The 19,592-nt window shown below is 36.2% G+C and overlaps 1 protein-coding gene across 5 annotated transcripts in view; it reads right to left on the bottom strand.

Annotated features, from left to right (window-relative positions):
- Positions 1 to 19,592, bottom strand: part of LAMA2 (laminin subunit alpha 2) — a 517,841-nt gene that overhangs the window by 44,999 nt on the left and 453,250 nt on the right. For all 5 annotated transcript variants that reach the window (XM_045842659.1, XM_045842661.1, XM_045842662.1 and 2 more), the window contains 4 exons: positions 17,792 to 17,935; positions 16,657 to 16,790; positions 14,642 to 14,801; positions 11,712 to 11,836 (listed from right to left, as the gene is read on the bottom strand). In XM_045842659.1, coding sequence (XP_045698615.1) covers positions 11,712 to 11,836; positions 14,642 to 14,801; positions 16,657 to 16,790; positions 17,792 to 17,935 — 563 coding nt within the window. The remainder of the gene's footprint in view (positions 1 to 11,711; positions 11,837 to 14,641; positions 14,802 to 16,656; positions 16,791 to 17,791; positions 17,936 to 19,592) is intronic.

Here is a 19,592-nt window from a genome sequence, read left to right as displayed (position 1 = left end):
TAGTGGAATATAGGTCCCTACTCCCTGAATACTTAATATCCAATAGGTTTTTCTGGGAGAGATTAAATTCAGGCAGTGAAGGGCACCTCCCTTTATTTGTGCGTATGTTGATCTGTCCTCTTCACTAGAATATAAGATCTATGAGACCAACTAGAAATTTGGGCCAGGCTCCGTGCCAGATACTAACTCTGTATCCAGTATGATACTGGCTAATGAGATTTTGGGATAGCAAATTGCCTCACAGAAACTACACTGGTTGAATAATTAAAGAATATCTAAGATAAGTCTTGTAAATTTAATATTTAAAAAGATTTCTTTATAAAATGAGAAGTTATATATTATTTATCTATTATCTAGCTATCTAATTGATATTGTTACAGAGTAATCTCAACTGTGGAGAAACTTTTTAAACTTTAAATATTTGCATATTAGCACATATTTGAATCTCTAAAGTTGGAGAATTATAATACCTTGAGGGTAGAGAGGAGATATTGAGATATATTACGGATATGTCATTGAACCATAACAAGAGCCTAGAATATTATTTGCATGAAACCTTGGTTAATGAGAAAAATAATGGTGGAAAAATATTAGGGACTTGTGCACAGAGAGCTGTTACATCTTTTAGAGAAGTTGGCTTTCTGTCTATTCTTGGACCACAGAAGAATAAAATTCTCCAGACAAAAGGAAGGAGTCTTATTATCTCTTTCATAATTAGGTCTTTGTAATTTTAAGGTATATCTAATTTGAAATAAGATCAAATATGTATATTTTTTTCTAATATAAACTTAAAGATGCTTTTCAATTTTCATGGAAAGTGCTAACTAAAAGTTTGAGGAACTAAAACAACCTATTAACAGTATAATCAATCGCAAATAAATTGGTTATTATTGGTCTTCATTATTACAACAACTTTATTAATTTCTGGGTCATTACATTTGAGAAAAGAGGATGTTGTGTAGAGTCCACTAAAAAGTTTCTTTGGAGTTCTCAAATACTAGAATTGTGCATTGTATACTGCCGTGCTACCAGCAACAACCAGAAAGGGACATAGGAATCACTGTTGACAGTTTTCTGGATGCTTTGACTCAATGGATTGTTATTTATCACTTAAAAAACAAAAATAAAAACAACCTAAAACCTCAATGTCAGGGTAAGTATTAGAATCAAAACAAAAATATCACATTTTAATTTTCTTATACAAAACTCTGAGATATTTATACCTTGGTGCCCTTATGTCCTTGATCTATTTATTCCCTCAAAATAGCATTTAAAAAAAGCAAATTAGATTCAGGGATTCTGGAGTCTGACATGGAAGCTCACTAAGGCCCTGCTATAAGTCACTCAAAACTTCAGGTTTCAATTTCTCAAACATGAGCTGAAAGAATTAGATTACTGAATGATTTCTAAGGCCCCATCCTACTCCAATGCTATAGAACATTCTCGTGTTTATGCAAAAGACAAATCTGCAGGAAAGAGTTTTGTGCTCAGAATAGCTAAATGTATAGATGTAGCACAACCTACTTCACTTAATTCATTGGCCACAGCCAGGTAAGTCTGGTTTTAAACAGGTGACATTGAGAAGCAGAAAAAAATGAGTCTTTCCAGGTATAGTCTGTACTACTTCAAAAATGTAACATTATACTAGAGGTTTTTTTTTCATTCACCAAGAAAAGTAACTATTCTTTTTATTATTAATAAATGCTAAGCTTCTTAACTTGTCTTGGTTTCTCTTTTGAACCTCGATGTCTGGTCAAGTTGGTGAGGATAGGCTATGCTACTTAGAACAGCCATGCCCTCCCTCATGTGACCTGTTGACCATAGAAGCAGATGTATATAGGGTTTAGTATATTAACACTTCATCATCATTTCAGTGTTCAGCTAAATAAATTCTACTTGTAGCAGTTATTCTTTTCTACTTTAATCTTAATGTGATTTTCAGAAATTAAAAAAAAACAGTAAGATACACTTCTTTTTTAATATCCCTGAAAGGTTACTCTTTACAAAGCATAACAACAATTATATACTTACTACTGACTCCTGGATAGATGTGAATTTCTACCACTGACATTCTAAGATCATCTTTAAAATTTCCTCAGTCTATGATGTATAGCCTCATCTTTTTTATCTTGCTGATATAACCATCTCTTCCCTAAAACTAGAATGATTTGTTTTTATACTAAGTTTTGATCTATGTTCTCCTGAAAAGAAAACACACACCAAGAGTCCTGTCAAAGTTATTTCTACAAACACCAAGGCTTATAGGAAGATAGGATTGGGCAATCATTCAAAATTTAGGCAACTTTGTAATCAGAGAACTAAAATAAACAATAACAATCTTGGTTGAAATACTAGCATCATGTATAAAGGTTGTTGAAAATAATACATGATTATTTTAGTAAACATGAAATTTTACCTTAAAAGGCATAGGTGAAGGCAGTCTGATGGCGAGAAGTGTACATAAGGGCTGACCCTGTGACTCACAGATGCAGTGAAAGTGCAGGGGTGCCTTAGGGAGGCACCCCTAGGGATGCCTCCCTAAGGGTGCCATAGGGAGGGGTGTTGGGAAACTGGTGAAGAAGGTGAAGGGACTGGGAAAACCAGATTGGTCGTCACAAAGCAGAAATGGGGCTATGAAGTACAGCATAGGAAATACAGTCAACAATGTTGTAATAACGAGGTATGGTGCCAGTTGGGTACTGGAAATATCAGGAGGAACACTTTGTAAAGTGTATGATTGTCTCACCACTATGCTGTACATCTGAACTAATATCAAACAACATTAAATGTCAATTATGATTTAAATGAAATTTTAAATGAAAATAAATAAAAACAATTTAAAGCACAATTATGGAGGATAATTGGGGGTTGAACACTTCTAAGACAGAGCCTTGGCCAAACTCAGGGCAAGTTTCTGAGTGACTGGGCACTGTGCGCAGGCTGTGTTATGGGTCCAGTGCTCCTGAGCTTGGCATCCGCAGCTGTATGGGTATGCTTCTCATTCATTCAGCTGCCTTTACTCATGGATGCAGACATTAATATGCTGGGAAGAACTGTGTAAGAACCTAGATGACTTCTGCCCCTTTCTGAAATCATTTGCTCATTTGCCAATCCTGTATGAGCAAATTCACATTTATGAATCAAGTGATGTGGCAGGACAGATTTTACTCACTCTTTTCTGTGAACTCACCGTCTTTCTGGTCTTCTTAACTTTGTTCTCACTAGTCCCTGGGACTAGAATACTCTTCACTTTCTATTTGCCATCTCTTCTTCTGGACTCTTATTCTATGTTAAGGCCCATCTCAAATATCACCTCCTCCATGAAGCAGATCTTGATGCTCTTAACTCAATGTGAATACTTGTGGTATACTCAGAATGCACCTTTTTAAAGGGATTTTTATTATGCCTTGTATGTTGATATTTTAGTGTTTCTCTTTTTCTCCTTTCTTGGCTATATGTTTCCTGATAGCCACTACTGGGCTGATTCATCCTATCAGGAAATTGTAAGTATAAATCTCTGTAACCCAAGAAAAAATCCTATGCCTATATGTATGAATATTACTATATTTGTACTAATTTGCATAATATTTTATATACTGAAGGCATAGAGATCTTTGCAGAGTTGATAATTTGTAATGTTGTCCTGATACATGATATGCACTCCTGAAGAGACATTTAAATGCTTTTGATTTTTGTTGATAAATAAGCTTTCAAAAATGTTACTTATAAATTTACCAAAGAAATGTCCAGGGAAAGTTGGTGCTGTTTGTGAGTCACAGAATATTAATGTGGATTTCATTGTCTTTGTTGCATTGACAGAGCTTTCAGAGACAATGTTCTATATTAGGTTTTATTGGAGGTTATTAACCAAACCACTTCAAATGGGTCAGGATTGCAAATGGCCCTCAATGCCACATTGACAAGTCTTTAATGGCAAGAATAAATAGGAAGTTGTAAGTTAAACCTTTTAGAGAAAGAAGTTGTAGGAGGGCTACTTTCTCCTCTGAAAATATAGAGATGCTGAGAAAAATATGTAATGTGCACTCTTCCACATTAATGGGAAATTTGGGTCCTGGCATGTACCTTTAAAATTAGAAATAAAAAATGTAAACTCCTTAGCACCTATTGATTTTAGAATTGCTATGCATATATATTACATTTGTATCTATTTAATTTAATATAATTAAAACTGTTATAGGCACAGTTGAATAGTGAGCTCTAAGTTTTTTTGTGCTGAGAAATCTTCCATTGATAGCTAATTATTGTATATCCTCTATTCAGATGTATTTAAGAATATGTATTCTCCATATATCATTTGTTTGCTTGTTAAATACTTTAAAATACCTACAGTCTAACCTCTCTGTTAATTGATGATATGTATCATGGCAATTTCTCCTGACTTATCTTGACCCCATCTCCTCTGCTCTTAAGCAGAATCTTTAAAGCCCATGAGTTTTTCTACTTGAAACACTTGGAGAACCTTAGGTGTTATTTGAAAAATCCTGTAGAAGCTAAAACTTGCACTAGAGTTCAATGTTTTGTTAAAATCGGAAGGGGTGTGAATCCAGGCTTAGTGAGGTCTGAAACTTAATTAGTTTGAAGAAAATCTCTCTTCTTAATAGGAAAAAAATAGGATTCCAAGATGGCTGCAGAAGAGATGGAAGCTACACTCACCTCCTCCTGGAGTCAAACTGGATTTACAGCTAAACTGTAAAGCAATCAACCTCAATAACCAATGGAAAGACAGCTGAACAGAAATACTACAACCAAAGGTTTACAGAAGATGCCACATAAAGACTGGTAAGAAGGGCAGAGATATGGAGAGGGCTGGCCCTGAAGCCATGTGCTGCAGCTGAGAAGCTGGAGGGATAATTCTGCTGTTAAAGTACTCCCTGAGGAGTGTGGGGTCTCAATCCCAAGCCAGAACCTCCAACCCAGAGCACCAGAGTGAGAAAGAGGAACCTTCATAGCATCTGACAGTGAAAATCAGCAGGGATTCTGTCCACCTGGAAGAGAAGGGAGTCTGCTAGAAACCCAGATGTTCTCTTAAAAGGCCAAGGCAGAAGATCCTGCTCTAGGACACTCACTTGCAGCTCCATTACAGGGAGGGAGACTGGGGGCAAATAGGAGTCATTAAAAAGAAGATCTGGATCGTGTGGCCCTGAGGAGAATCCTGGAGGTTCAGCCATGGTGTGGCTTTGGAATGGGGGCCAGTCTTGCTCTGTGCCTGTAGGATTGGCAGGTACCACCCCTGGTGGGAGACTTTTTTGATATATTCTTCTAAGTCCCACTGCCCCCAGCCTGCTGAGCTCAGTTCCTCAGGGGGAAAGAAGTGCTCATCAGAGCTGGGACCTTTGGGACATGTCCCTCTCCAAGGCTCTTGTTGGGGACTCAGAAAGCCACTGGGTTGTACTGCTGTGGATCGGTGGGGAGGGGACATGTGTGCCTCCCTCCTGCAGGCTCAGTTGGCACCACCCCCAACAGCAGACTCTTTTGATCTGTCCTTCTGAGTCCTGGTGGCTTTGCCCTGCTGTGCTTGCTCCCATATTGGGGCTGGCTGGCTGCACCCAACATGAACCTATCGTGCGCTCCTCCTGGTAGAGCTAGGTGGTTTGGCTCCAGAGTAGGAAATACTTTCCTCCTACTGAGTGCCTAACCATGCTGCCCTCAAGCAGGAGACACAATAGCCCCATCCTCCCCACCTGGTCACCCTGTTCTACCTGGCTCATGCCTTGTGGAAAGATTTGTGGGATGTGGCCAGCCTGGGACCACTCTACAGTCCTTCAGAAGGCTCTGGAAGAAGATTAGGGAACCTCCAGGTGGCAGAGTAACTGATAGGTGGAGGTGGACCTCAAGGAGCCTTAGAAGTTTTATGGATCTGTCCCTGGTTCAGAGTTAGAGGATGCCAACCCTTGCATACAACTTGGCCCCTCCCATGCACACTCATCCCAGTACATGCAGCCCCAAACAGTGAATGGTGTGGCAGCTCCAGACAGGTAGCCTGAGGCCAGTTACACACAATACTTAAACTAAACCTACACCATAGCCTTGCCCAAGAAGACCCAGAATGAATATAACCAGTGGTGGGCTTCAGTTGCCCAAGCAGCAAACCCAAAAGAGATTATGGCAGGCACCAGACTCTGATAGGAACAACTCCACATTGCAGGGCAGCCCCTGCAAATGACTCATACATGGTAATTGTGGTCTATTCATATAGCCAGCCAACCTAAGGGATAACACCATTTATGAATGGGACAACAGCATTCAAGACTTAACTACAACAAGAGGGCACAAATAACCCACACAAAAGTCATTCCTGGAATATGCCCCAAATGAAAGAACAAGAAAAATATCCAGAAAATTGAATGAAAAGGAAGCAATCAAGATACCAGATGCAGAATTTAAAACAATGGTTATAAGGATGCTGAAGGACCTTAGGGGGAGAATGGATGATCTCAGTGAGAATTTAAACAAAGAGATAGTAAACATTAAAAAGGACATGAAAACTATAAAAAAGTCAGAAATGAATAACACAATATTGAAATGAAGAATACACTAGAAGGAATCAACAGCAGGTTAGATGAAGCAAAGGACTGAATCAAAAGCTTAGAGGACAAGATAATAGAAAATATCCAAGCAGGGGAACAAACAGAAAAAAAAAATAACAGTGAAGAATGTCTAAGGGACCTCTGGTACAACAGCAAGCATAACAACATCTGCATCATAGGGATATTAGAAAGAGAAAAGAGAGCAAGGAATCAAAAACCTGTTTGAAGAAATAATGGCTGGAAACTTCCCTAACCTGGCGAAAGAAAAAGACACACAATCCAGGAAGTGTAGAGAGTCCTGAACAAGATGGACCCAAAGAGGCCCACACCAAGACACATTATAATTAAAATGGCAAAGGTTTAAGATAAAGAGAGAATCTTAAAAGCAGCAAGAGAAAGATAACCTTTGAGGGATCCCCCATAAGGTGTTCAGCTGATTTCTCAACAAGAACACTTCAGAGCAGAAGGGATAGGCATGAAATATTCAAAGTGATGAATGCAAAGAACTAAAACCAAGACTACTTTATCCAGAAAGACTATCATTTAAAATTAAAGACAAAATAAAGAACTTCCCAGAACAACAATAAAAAAAGCTAAAGGGGTTCATTAAAACAGACCAGTATTGCAAGAACTTTTAAAGGACCTTCTTTAAGAAGAAGAAGAAAAAAGACTATATATATAGAGAAACATAAGCATGAAAAAAGAAATAGCAATAAGTACCTATTAATAATCACTTTAAATGTAAATAGATTAAATGCTCCAATAAAAAAATACAGAATAGCTCAATGGAAAGAAAATAGGACCCATATATTTATACTGTCTAGGAGAACAAAAGATACTGGTACATACAGACTAAAAGTAAAGAAATGGAAAAAGATATTCCATGCAAATGAAAGTTAAAAAAAAAAACCTTGGGCAGCAATACTTAGACAAAATAGACTTCAAAACAAATACCATAACAAGAGACAATGAAGGACATTATATAATACTAAAGGGATCAATCCAACAAGAAGATACAATCCTTGTAAACATACATACACTCTACATAGGATTATTTGAATATGTAAAGAAAATCATAAAGAGAGAGATTGATAGTAATACAGTCATTGTAGGAGATTTTAATACCCCATTGAATCAATGGATAACTCGCAGAGATAAAATATCAACAAGACAAGAGCAACCTTAAATGACACACTGTAGGAGATGGATTTAATTAATATTTATAGAATATTTCACCCCAAAGCAGCAAAATATACATTCTTTTCAAGTACACATGGAACATTCTCTAGCATATACCACATGTTGTGACACAAAACAAGCCTTAATGAATTCAAGAAGATTGAAATCACATCAAGCATCTTTTCTAATCAAAATGGCAAAAAACTAGAAATCAATTACAAAAAAACCCTGAAAAACACTCAAACACATGGAGGCTAATTAACATGTTACTAAACTATGAATGGGTCAGCAGTGAAATAAAGGAAGAAATCAACAGTTACCTTGGGACAAATGAAAATGAACACACAACAATCCAATATCTATGAGAAACAGAAAAAGCAGTGCTAAGAAGGAAATTCATAGGATTACAGACCTAACTGAAGAAGCAAGAAGGTTTTCAAATAAACAATCTAATCCTATATCTAAAAGAATTAGGAACAAAACAACAAACAAACCCAGAGTAAGTAGAGGAAAAAATAATACATATTTGAGCAGCTATAAATGACATAAGGACTAAAAAATTATACAAGAGATCCATGCAACCAAGAGCTGGTTCTTTGAAAAGATAAACAAGATTGACAAACCTTTAACCAGACTCACCAAGAAAAATAGAGAACCCAAACAAATAAAATAAGAAATGAAAAATAGAAGCAACAACTGAAACCACAATAGTACAAAAAATTGTGATGACTATTACAGTTACATGCTAACAAGTTGGAAAATCTGGACAAAATGGATAAATTCCTAGAAGCATACAATCCTCCAAAAGTGAATCAGGGAGAATCAGGAAATCTGAATAGACCAATTATAACTGATGAAATCAAAGTAGTAATGAAAAAACTCCCAGCCAACTAAAGTACTGCACTTAATGGCTACACAGGTAAATTTTACCAAACATGCAAAGAAGAACTATCTTTTTCAAACTATTCCAAAAATTCAAGATGAGAGAAGACTCCCAAGCTCATTTTATGAGGCCAGCATTATCTTAATTCCAAAACTAGATAAAGATATCACAAATAAAGAAAATTGTAGACCAATATCCCTGATGAACATAAATGCTAAAATCCCCAACAAAATATTAGCAAATCAGATCCAGCAATACATTAAAAAGATCATACACTATGACCAAGTGGGACTTATTATGGGGATGCAAGCTTGGTACAATATTTGCAAATCAATAAATGTGATACATCACATAAACATAAAGAAGGTTAAAAAGCACATGATAATATAAACAGATGCACAAAAAACATTTGATATAATCTAGCATCCACTTATAAAAAAACTCTCAGTAAAGTGGGAACAGAGGGAACACACCTCAATATAATAAAGGCCATGTATGACAAACCCACAGCCAACATCATACTCAATGGGCAAAAACTACAAGTGTTCCCCCTAAGATTGGGAACAAGACAGGGGTGTCTTCTTTACCCTATTATTTAACATAGTACTTGAAATTCTACCCACAGCAATCAGATAAGAAGAAAAAAAAGGCATCCAAATTGGAAAGAAAGAATAGAATTGTTACTATTTGCAGATGATATGATAATTGTATGTAGAAAACCCTAAAGGCCCTACTCAAAAACTACTACAATTGCTAAATGAATTCAGTAAAGTAGCAGGGTACAAAATTAATAATCAGAAATCAGTTGCATTTTCATATACTAATGATAAACTAACAGAAAGAAACTAAGAAAACAATCCCATTTATAATTACAACAACAAAATAAGGTACCTAGGGATAAATTTAACCAAGGATGTAAAAGATCTGTACTTAGAAAATTATAGCATACTGAGGAAGGAAATTGAGGAAAATACAAACAAGTATAAATATATATTGTGTTCATGGATAGGAAAAATTAACATCATTAAAATGTTCATACTACCCTAAGCAATCTATAGATTCAATTCAATTCCTATTAAAATACCAATGGTATATCTCACAGAACTAGAACAAATATTCCAAAAATGTATATGAAACCACAAAAGACACCAAATGGCCACAGCTATCTTGAAAAAAGAACAACAAAGTTGGTGGTATCACACTAGCTGATACTAAATTAGATTACAAGGCCATGGTAATCAAACTAGCATAGTACTGACATAAAAACAGGCATGTAGACCACTGGAAGGGAATAGAGAGCTCAGAAATAAACCCATGGCTTTATAGTCAATTAACATTTGACAAAGGAGGCAAGAACATGCAACAGGGTAAAGACTGTTTATTCAATAAATGGTGTTGGAAAAGCTCAACCAATACATGCAAAAATTAAAACTACACCACCTCCTTACATAATACACAAGAATAAACTCAAAATGGATCAAACATTTAAATGTAAATTGCAAAACCATAAAAATCTTAGAATAAAATATAGGCAGTAAAATGTTAGACATTTCTTGTAGCAATATTTTTTCTAATATATCTTTTTGGGCAAGAAAACAAAATAAAAAAAAAGAACAAACAACTGAGACCACAACAAACTAAAAAGCTTTTGCACAGCAAAGAAAACCATCAACAAAATGAAAAGTCAACTCACTGAATGGAAGAACAAATTTGCCAATGATACATCTGATGAGCAGTATTTTCCAAAATTTACAACTTACACAACTTAACACTAAAGAAAGACAATCCAATTAATAACTCAGCAAAGGACTTGAATAGACACTTCTCCAAAGAGGACATACAGATGGCCAATGGATATGTGAAGAGATGCTTGATGTCATTAATGGTCAGAGAAATGCAAACTAAAACCACAATGAGCTATCATCTCACACCTGTCAGAATAGCTATCCTCAATAAATCAACAAGCAACAAGTGCTGGCGAGGAGGTAGAGAAAAGGGAACACTTGTGCACTATTGGTGTGAATGCAGATTGGTACAGCCACCATGGAAGACAGTATGGAGATACCTCAAAAATAAAAAAAATGGACTTACCTTTTGACCCAGTGATTCCACTTCTGGTAATATATCTGAAGGAACCCAAAACACTAATTTGAAAGAACATAAGCACCCCTATGTTCATTGCAGCATTATCTACCATAGCTAAGATTTGCAAACAGCCCAAGTGTCCATCAGTAGATGAGTGGATAAACAGCTTGGGTACATTTACACACTGGAATACTACTCAGCCATAAAAAGGTCACTCATACCTTTTGTGACAGTATAGATGGATCTGCAGAGTATTATACTAAATGAAATAAGCCAGTAAGAGAGATACATACCATATGATTTCACTTATATGTGGAAGCTAATGAACAAAATAAACAAAATAGAAACAGATTCATAGATATGGAGAACAGACTGATGATTGCTAGAGGGGAGGGGTGGTCTCAGTGAAAAAGGTAAAGGGATTAAGTAAAAAAAAAGACAAGGACAACAGTGTGGTGATTTCCAGAGGGAAAAAGGGGTGGGAAAAAGAGGTGGGAGAAGGCATATGGGGAATAAATGGTAGTAGAAAGAGATTTGATTTTGGCTGGTAGGCGTATGCATGATGCAGTATTCAAATGATATAGTACAGAATTGTATACTTGCAACCTGTATCACTCCAATAAATTCAATAAAAATAAAACTAGAATATTATTATTAAAAAAAGAAAAAGAAATTATAACTACAGGATATCTACAGACACTAAAAACCTCCTGGACATGAAGAGAAGTTAAGTGGAAAGAGACAGTAGTCTTAACTAATTGGGGTTAAAATACCTGACCTTTGCACATTTTACAAAACCATGTGACCATGCAAAAATGATGCTAAAGCACCTTCTAGAGCCTTGGAAAGTGCCTGCACAAATTGGGGGAGGGACTTGAATTTTGACTGGCATCATGTTAAATCTACCTCTGATCGTAATCACTTCAAGCCTGCTCCATATCATCCATGTGACAGTAGAATAGTGCACAATAAAACTGAAGCTTCTGTGATGCACAGGCCAGACCATCTCAACTAACCTGACGGTACATCCTTTGCAGTCACCTTCTATTTCTCGGAAATTCCACAACCCTATGGGTTTGCTGTCAAAGTATGTCTCTCCCATACAGCCAGTGAATGTAATTACATGTACAGCATCAGCCTTCTGCAGAGAGAAATATATTTGTTAGAATTTAGAATTTCACTAAAAATCTTCAAGCGCCCATAAGATTTATGAGCAGCAGAATGTGGAATAGTCACTACCCACTCTTTCTGATATTCTTCTTTGTGCACATGTTCATCTTTTAACCATATCACATCCTCACAGATCCTGGTTACTTTGTGCTGTATCAGTGTATCACCATTAATAAACAAACTCTTCCTAGCTTCTGACTTGAGGTGAGCTACTTACCTTCTTTGAGATGCTATTTTGTGTGTGTCTAATATGGATTTTTAGGAGGATTAAACTAGATAATTTACTTATGGTTCCATATAGAGTGGCTGACATAGAAGGTATTTAACAAATGTTTGTGCTCTTCTATCACTAAGAAGATTTCTTCCACATAAAAAGGGGTATTAACTAATGCACCCTTTGTAGATGAGTTATTCACCCTATGATAGTGCTGTCCCCAATTTTTCATTTCCTTTAATACCCAAGCAGGTTTCCCATGCAGAAGAATGAAGGAAAGAGTAAATTTGTAAGAAAAGGGGCCATGTTGGTACAGTCTGCTGGTAGACACAGCCCAGGGCCTGACATCTCCTAGGGGCTCAATACATATTTGTTGAATGACAACCCTGGTGTCTTTCTCATAGGGAAAGGTCTTTAGCCTGGTACATAACACAGTCACAAAGAGGGGGAAAGACACAGTCCATGGTAGAGAACCTTGCTGTAATTTAAACTACTGTTCCTCTTGATCTTGACATATTATGCATAAATTCTATATTCTGGTGCCTAATAGGTGCCTATTCTATAACTTTAGAAATACTTTGACAAAGCTAATCCACATTTCTCTAAACAACCTTGGGTTGAGGGGGAGTGAATGGACATATTTGGGTTTTAGAACATATGTAAGAGGATGGTCACTGAATAGGTAAAATATGTAGCTACAGTCTTAGAGTTAGTTCATCGACATGCACACCTTCCTCTCACCGCAAAGAAGAGGTGCACTGTCAGGTTGAAAAATGTTGATCGGAGCTGATGGCATTTGTAAGTCAGGCAGCCCTTAGAATTCTCTGCCGTTAGTCAAAAACTCTCTTAATTTTCCAGAGGTTGATTATCCTACTTGTGGATGCTACTTGCTTTTTGCGTTGCCCTCCTGCCTCCTAAGTATATACTTGTATGTATCTTCCGCCTCCTTTGGATTTTCATCAGCATGTTGATTTAGTTACTTGTTTTTAGTTTTCAGTTCATATTCTGGTGTGGCAGTTTCCTTGAAACTCTTGGTCAAAATCATTAAGATTTTCTATAGATTTCATATGCGTGTTTTATTTTCTCCCAAGATTGTTGTAAGAAAGTTGCTTTGTGCCAGTGACATTGGCTAACAATAAAAATGATTTAAGGTGCAATTTAAGGTGTGACTACCATGCCTTAGGCATTTGTTATAAATTGGGTGCACATAACTTCCCTACTCACTGTGGCCATGAAATATGGTAGTGAAGAGTGCAGACACTTGTGCCTATAAACCTGTGTTTAACTGCAGCTCTATTACTAAGTGCTGTGTGACTTTGGTGAAGTCATTTAACTTCTCTCTTACTTAGATGTCTTAACTAAGGGGAAGATACTACCTGTAGTTTGGGGTTGTTGTAAAAAACAAATAATGCATGCAAATGACTTAGGACATTATAGAACACACAGTAAAATCTATATGAGTGTTATAAAATGTATTATTACTATACAGGCAGAGTAGATATTCTCATCCCCCTTTTCCTATTGACATAACTGAAGCCCTAGGGGTTAAGTGGCTTGCCTAAGGTCATATTTTAGTAAATGATAGAACAGAGAATCCAACCTGGACTTGATTTCAAAATACATGGGTTTTGCACTGCTCTGTGCTACCCCTATATTCATCTTTCTGGGGAGAAAAGAAATTGGACAATATGACCATATATTACTATGTACTATATATATATTTATATGCAGTTCTAAGAAATGAGAATGATTTAGTGTATAGTTGCAGAATCAATTACAATACTTTGGAGTCATATCTTGTACACAAAGCAAATAAAACAAGGTCAGTTATAAGAAGGTTCAGTTCTCATAAATCCAGGATTAACCTGGCTCTTCACATTTCCTGACTAAATCTCATCCCGGGATGATTCTGACAACCTCAGGATTAGCCATTATATTTGGTTGTTCTCTTACATTTCACCCACAGGTCATTTTCCACACCTAATTCCTTTTAATCAGCATGAGCTTCTTGAAAATGCAGGCACTCTGCAATTTGAAATGTACAAGGACCTGCCATGAAGCAATTATGAATATTAAGTACATTATTCTATAAGAATGAGGAGAGAAGCAACTTAAAAACTTTTAAAATCAGATCACAATTTAAAAGCTTACGACTCCTATGACATTTCCCAAGGTATTCATAAACCTTTAAATTAGATGTGAGTTTGAACTTTATAATACTTTATATCAATAAATCACAAGTTGATTGAGGAAGTAAAGTACATTTAACAATCACTTTGCTTTTGAGGCAAATTAAACAAGAATGCACAAAAATTGATGCCACAGATTAGGACAACATGATAAGTATTTAAGTAAATACACATAGGTTTAAAATATTGTTCTTCCACTATTAAATATTCAAAGAAGAAACTCCTTACTCAACATAAGTTCCTCTTTTCAAAAATACAAATTAAGCAAAAAGTGGTTGAGCTTTTATGGAGTTTTGTCATGCTTCTTCCTAAGTAATCATGTCCGGAGTTGTCTACAAAGATGAGGCAAACAGGATGGGGAAAAACACATTACCTTCAATTTCCCAGTCAAGCCGCCAACGAAGAGCATTGCATTTGCATCCACATCTAGAATCGTGTACCCTGGAGGAGACACTGAATGGTGTGTACTGGGCAGAATGCTGGCTTTGGGTCCATCCAGGGCCCTCACAGAAATGGTTCCATTTCTCCCAGTTCTTTCAGGGTATGTGTTGAAAGGAAGTGGAAGGAAATACAGAAAATGAATTATGTACCACCTTTCCAGTAGCTGCAGGTTGAAAAAGTATTAAATGTAGAGACTTGTTTTGGAATTTGAGGGTTAACTGGGTTATTTAGCTTCAAAAATGTCTGATTCATTAAACTGCAAATCAAAACCCAGGGTCTGATCTTCGCTACATGCTTCCTGTTGGAGTCAGCCAGGACCAGGGAGCCACATGCCCTGATCCTGGGTGTCCATTGCTACGGAATGACACAGCAGCAATTAGCTGATGGAATGGCTGTTGGTTAAACAAAAAGCCTTTTTCCTATGGCTCACAAAACAACTTACTATTTACCAATACATATTATTTAAATAAATTTATATTACTTCACTTAGCATTTTGTCTAATTTAATTCAGCAAGTGAACACTTCTGCATTATAGACTGCATAATTTCTCCTAAAATTCCTTATTATATCTTGGATTCAGATTTGCTGAAGTAGTCTTCCTGGAACTGTGCATCTTTTATTGTTTGGCACACCATCTTAAAGTATATTGTATAATATCTAGTCTTCAGAGCTGTGGATACAAATTTTATAAAAGAACTTCACTTTTAAATTCAATTAATATGGTTTTGAAAGTTATTATTATTGTATTTCATTTTCTTTTTAAAAAGTGATGGATTTCCATGAATTGTTAACTAAGAAAATCTGGTCTCTTTTCTGAGACAAGCTGTCATAACAAAACTTCAGTGTCATATTTCTCTCCCTGCTGTCTCATTTTAGTAATCTTTTTATCTTTGAAGGTGCAGTATTAATTGAAATACATAACAACAATAAAATTAATTTATCAAATAAGAGTCTACCTATTTAACAGAATATGTCTATTCTGATAAAAGAACCATACTTTGTGAATACAAATATTCTTACGTTCTTAAAAAACAGAATCCCCCCACTCTTACCCCCACATATGGAGGCACATTTTGTCGGTTGGTCTTTTTCTCTCTCTTTCATACACACACACTTTTCTGAAGATCTTACAAAGGAACTGAAGATATTGTTTCTCATTAAGTTTTGTTTTAAAATTTTTATTATGGAAAAATTCAAACATGCAAACACAGAATGAGATTCTATGTATTTATCACCTAGATTCAACAATTACCAGATTGTTGATCAACTGCCTCTCCAGCCCTAAGCCCTTAACAATACCTCTTTTAACTGTTAGCTGCCTAGGGTATAGTAAGCAATGGAGAATAAAGACAAAAGAGAAGTTGAGGGGGAAGTCTTAAAGATAGGAATGGTTTCTCTAAGTAATCTAGACACTGCTAGAAGTTAATCAAATTACGGCTTCAAAGACAGAATTAATCAATTTCCTGTTGTTGTCCATTTTAAGCATTCATGGCAGCATTTAGACAGTGCACATGCCAGTAGGTGAGGTTGCTGTATAGATTGTGTAGATAGACTAGCAGAGCAACTGTGCACACCAAGGACAGGCATTCAGGGCAGTTCTTAGGCTCTGGCTTGTTCTGAGTGAGTTGTCTCAGCACTTCTTCCGGTGCAACTGTGTGGCTGAAAACAACCTCAACATTTCTATGGGACAGCCAGACAAGAGGTCCAAAGCAAATAGTAAATCTGGTCAAGATCTCTAAGGTTTCTCAGTTCCCAATAGGTGCTACAAAGATAGCAATTCACACATGATTATGCACATACTCATAATTACATTATTATATATATGTGTGTGTGTATGTATGTATGTATGTATATATCTCTATTTCAAGAAGGTAGGAGTTCTCTTATAAACTTGTAGAGTACCTCAAAATTCTGTCATTTATTTTAATCTTTATTGATTTAGTTACCTTGATGCCTCAATACGGTACCAATACGAGTCATCAATAGTCAAATCTGGATACTCTACTCGTCCAACTCCAGATCCAACATCCCAGAGAAAGCTTACTTTGCCTTTACGCATTTCTATAGCCAGAAAGTCAACCTAGTTCAGAGAAACACAAAAACAATACATATCATATACAAAGCACCCAGAAAGAGAGGGCCAGCAGAGTTCTTTTAACAGGTGCCATTTACAAATATGTGAAATAATTAGAAGCTGCATGATAAAATTCCCAAACAATATGTACTCTTATTACATATGGTTAAATAATACTTTATCATTGTATCTTTAAGGCAACACAGTTGTCCATACTGCTGAGGTGTATGTGTTGATTTAATCAATTCCAGTTAGGACTAATTTTGATGTTTTCCCTGATACTTGTGGTAGAGACAAAGCAAATACTTGGATTCATAATTCATTGTATTCTCCAAGAGCACTGACATGTTTGAAGGGCCAGCTATGAGATGACCCTGAACTTCTCACCTGAATTCCAGGTACTGACTTATGCGATGAGTAGTCTGTTGAAAAATTATATTAATTTTGGAAGGTTGTCATGCAATGCAAAGTCAAATAGTTTAAATGAAAGGAATTAGGACTTTTTTGGTGGGCTCTGTTAGTCACAACTTCTTTGAGTCATAAACTCAACATGAATCAGAAAAATTTTCATTGGCAAAAAATGAGTACACAATTTTGCCATTTTCATTTACCATGAAAGTTCATTATAATTTTTTAATTAGAGAAAAGTACAAACAAACAAAAAAAAAAACCAAAGAAAACAAAAAAAATCCAAAGCTTTATTCCTATTAGTTTTTCTTTTTAAATAGCTGGATCTGGACAAATAATTCAAAGTGAATGCTGGTATACCCATGAAAGCAGATGTGAGTAAGTACTACGAAAAGTGTTCTTCACTTCATTTGTCTTCTAACTTAATTGGGCACGTCAGAACTTTGTGAGGTAAGACTCCGAGGTTTTCAAGTCTGAAAGGCTGTATTACACGATTCTGGGACCATGTTATTGGATTCCGTACATTTTCCTCACCACCAGGATTAACCCTAACTGTATATATACACAATAAGGCAAAAAAAGCTGAATACTAGACTTACAAATTTGGCACTTCCAAGATAAAAAAGGAGGTTGTCAGCAACAGGTGTCTTTACATTGACAATGATATTGTTGTAGCTTCCTTTCTTGATTTCTGGCTTGTACGTTCGGATGCAGTCACCTCCCGAAGACACAGATACTTTGATCTTCAAGGAAAACAAGGTACAAAGAACCAAGACTAAATCTCTCAGAAAGTTTAAATAGCTCCCAAACAACCACACAGCCATCATCATCTCTTCTTTGAAGTTATTTTTCTATTATCAAACACTGTCATTAAATGCCCATATGCAGACACTATTTTACTCATTAAGGAGGGCAGAGAAGAGCAGCTTTTCACCAGCATTTTGACAATAAGCTGTTCACGGCCACATGTCTTGTTAGCACACTCATAGTTTTGGAAGCATGCAACTAAAAATTCTTCTCTTCATACTTTACTCCTTTATGAACATGGGAACATTTTCAAAAGTTGATTTTACATGCAGCTAATGGTAATATCTTTATTAGGTTGTTTAATGAAATTTTGCAATTCAAATTTCAGCCATTTTAGTATCATTTCAAGTAGGAAACTATTTTTTCTTACAGTTTTCAAGTGGAAATTATCTACCCTCTCATGTTCTTGAAGTTGAAAGAGGGCAAACAGGTTTTGTTCTAGATGTTCTAACAATAAGAGGAATATTAATCATCCCATTCAGAACATACATTTCAGAACAAATTATATCTTTTTATTAAGTTTCCAGGAAATGAAACAAATAATTTCCAAATGGCTATTACTACAAATGTATTTAACAGCTCCCTTTTGTGTTGACTAGATCTTTAAAAATTACTATAAATTTCAAGGAAAAGAATTCCTATGTGAATAGAACTGACACCATTCATGCCAATTTTTATGTCTATTACAGAGCCTTACTTCCATCACAAATAACACTAGCTGATTATTTGATTTCATTTCCCTTGGTTCAGATGCACCATCAAAGGGCCCTTTGAGGACAGCAGCATTGTTGCTTGGACTCTGAGAGAAGCTGTTACTCTGCTTGTGACAGTGCTCAAAGAAGGAGGCAGAGACTGGGAAAGATGTAAAACTTTTATTTGCCACTGATTCAAATACAAGCCTTCAGGAAGCCTCTTGGTCCTCATTAGCAGTGAATTTCTATTTTCTTAATCAATCTTTCTAGCACTTTGTGCTAGTTATATTATTTCCACAATTAAAACAATGAACATTATTGTTACCCTCTCTATGAAAGGGCTGTGCAGACTCCAAACCAGGTAGCCTAGGACACCAAACAAGTCTTTACATTATGGTGACATGAGGAGGTGTCTCCAAGAGTTTAGTTAGGGTGTGAGGCAGCAGTGGGACTCGGAGAGTGATATAGATTATACTCAAGAGGTGCTGAATTCAATGGCTATCATCAATAAATCAATAAACAACAAGTGCTGGTAAGGGTGTGGAGAAAGGGGAACCCTTTGCACTGCTGGTGGGAATGCAGACTGGTGCAGCCACTGAGGAAAGCAGTGTACAGATACTTCAAAAAATGGATTAAAAAATGGATCTGCCATTTTACCCACTATCCCACTTCTGGGAATATATCTGAAGAAAACCAAAACAGTAATTCAAAAGAACATAAGCACCTTATGTTCATTGCAGCATTATTTACAGTTGCCAAGATGTGGAAGCAGCCCAGTGTCCACCAGTAGGTAAGTGGATAAAACAACTCTGGGGCATTTACACATTGGAATACTACTTGGCCTTACAAACAAAGAAAATTTTACCCTTTGTGACAATATGGATGGACCTGAAGAACATTA

Source organism: Phyllostomus hastatus, unplaced genomic scaffold (assembly GCF_019186645.2).
Source record: "Phyllostomus hastatus isolate PE091 unplaced genomic scaffold, TTU_PhHast_1.1 phas_contig_40, whole genome shotgun sequence".
Taxonomy (NCBI): Eukaryota; Metazoa; Chordata; class Mammalia; order Chiroptera; family Phyllostomidae; genus Phyllostomus; species Phyllostomus hastatus.
Note: the sequence above shows the minus strand (reverse complement) of the source record. Positions and strands in the feature narration are given on the sequence as shown.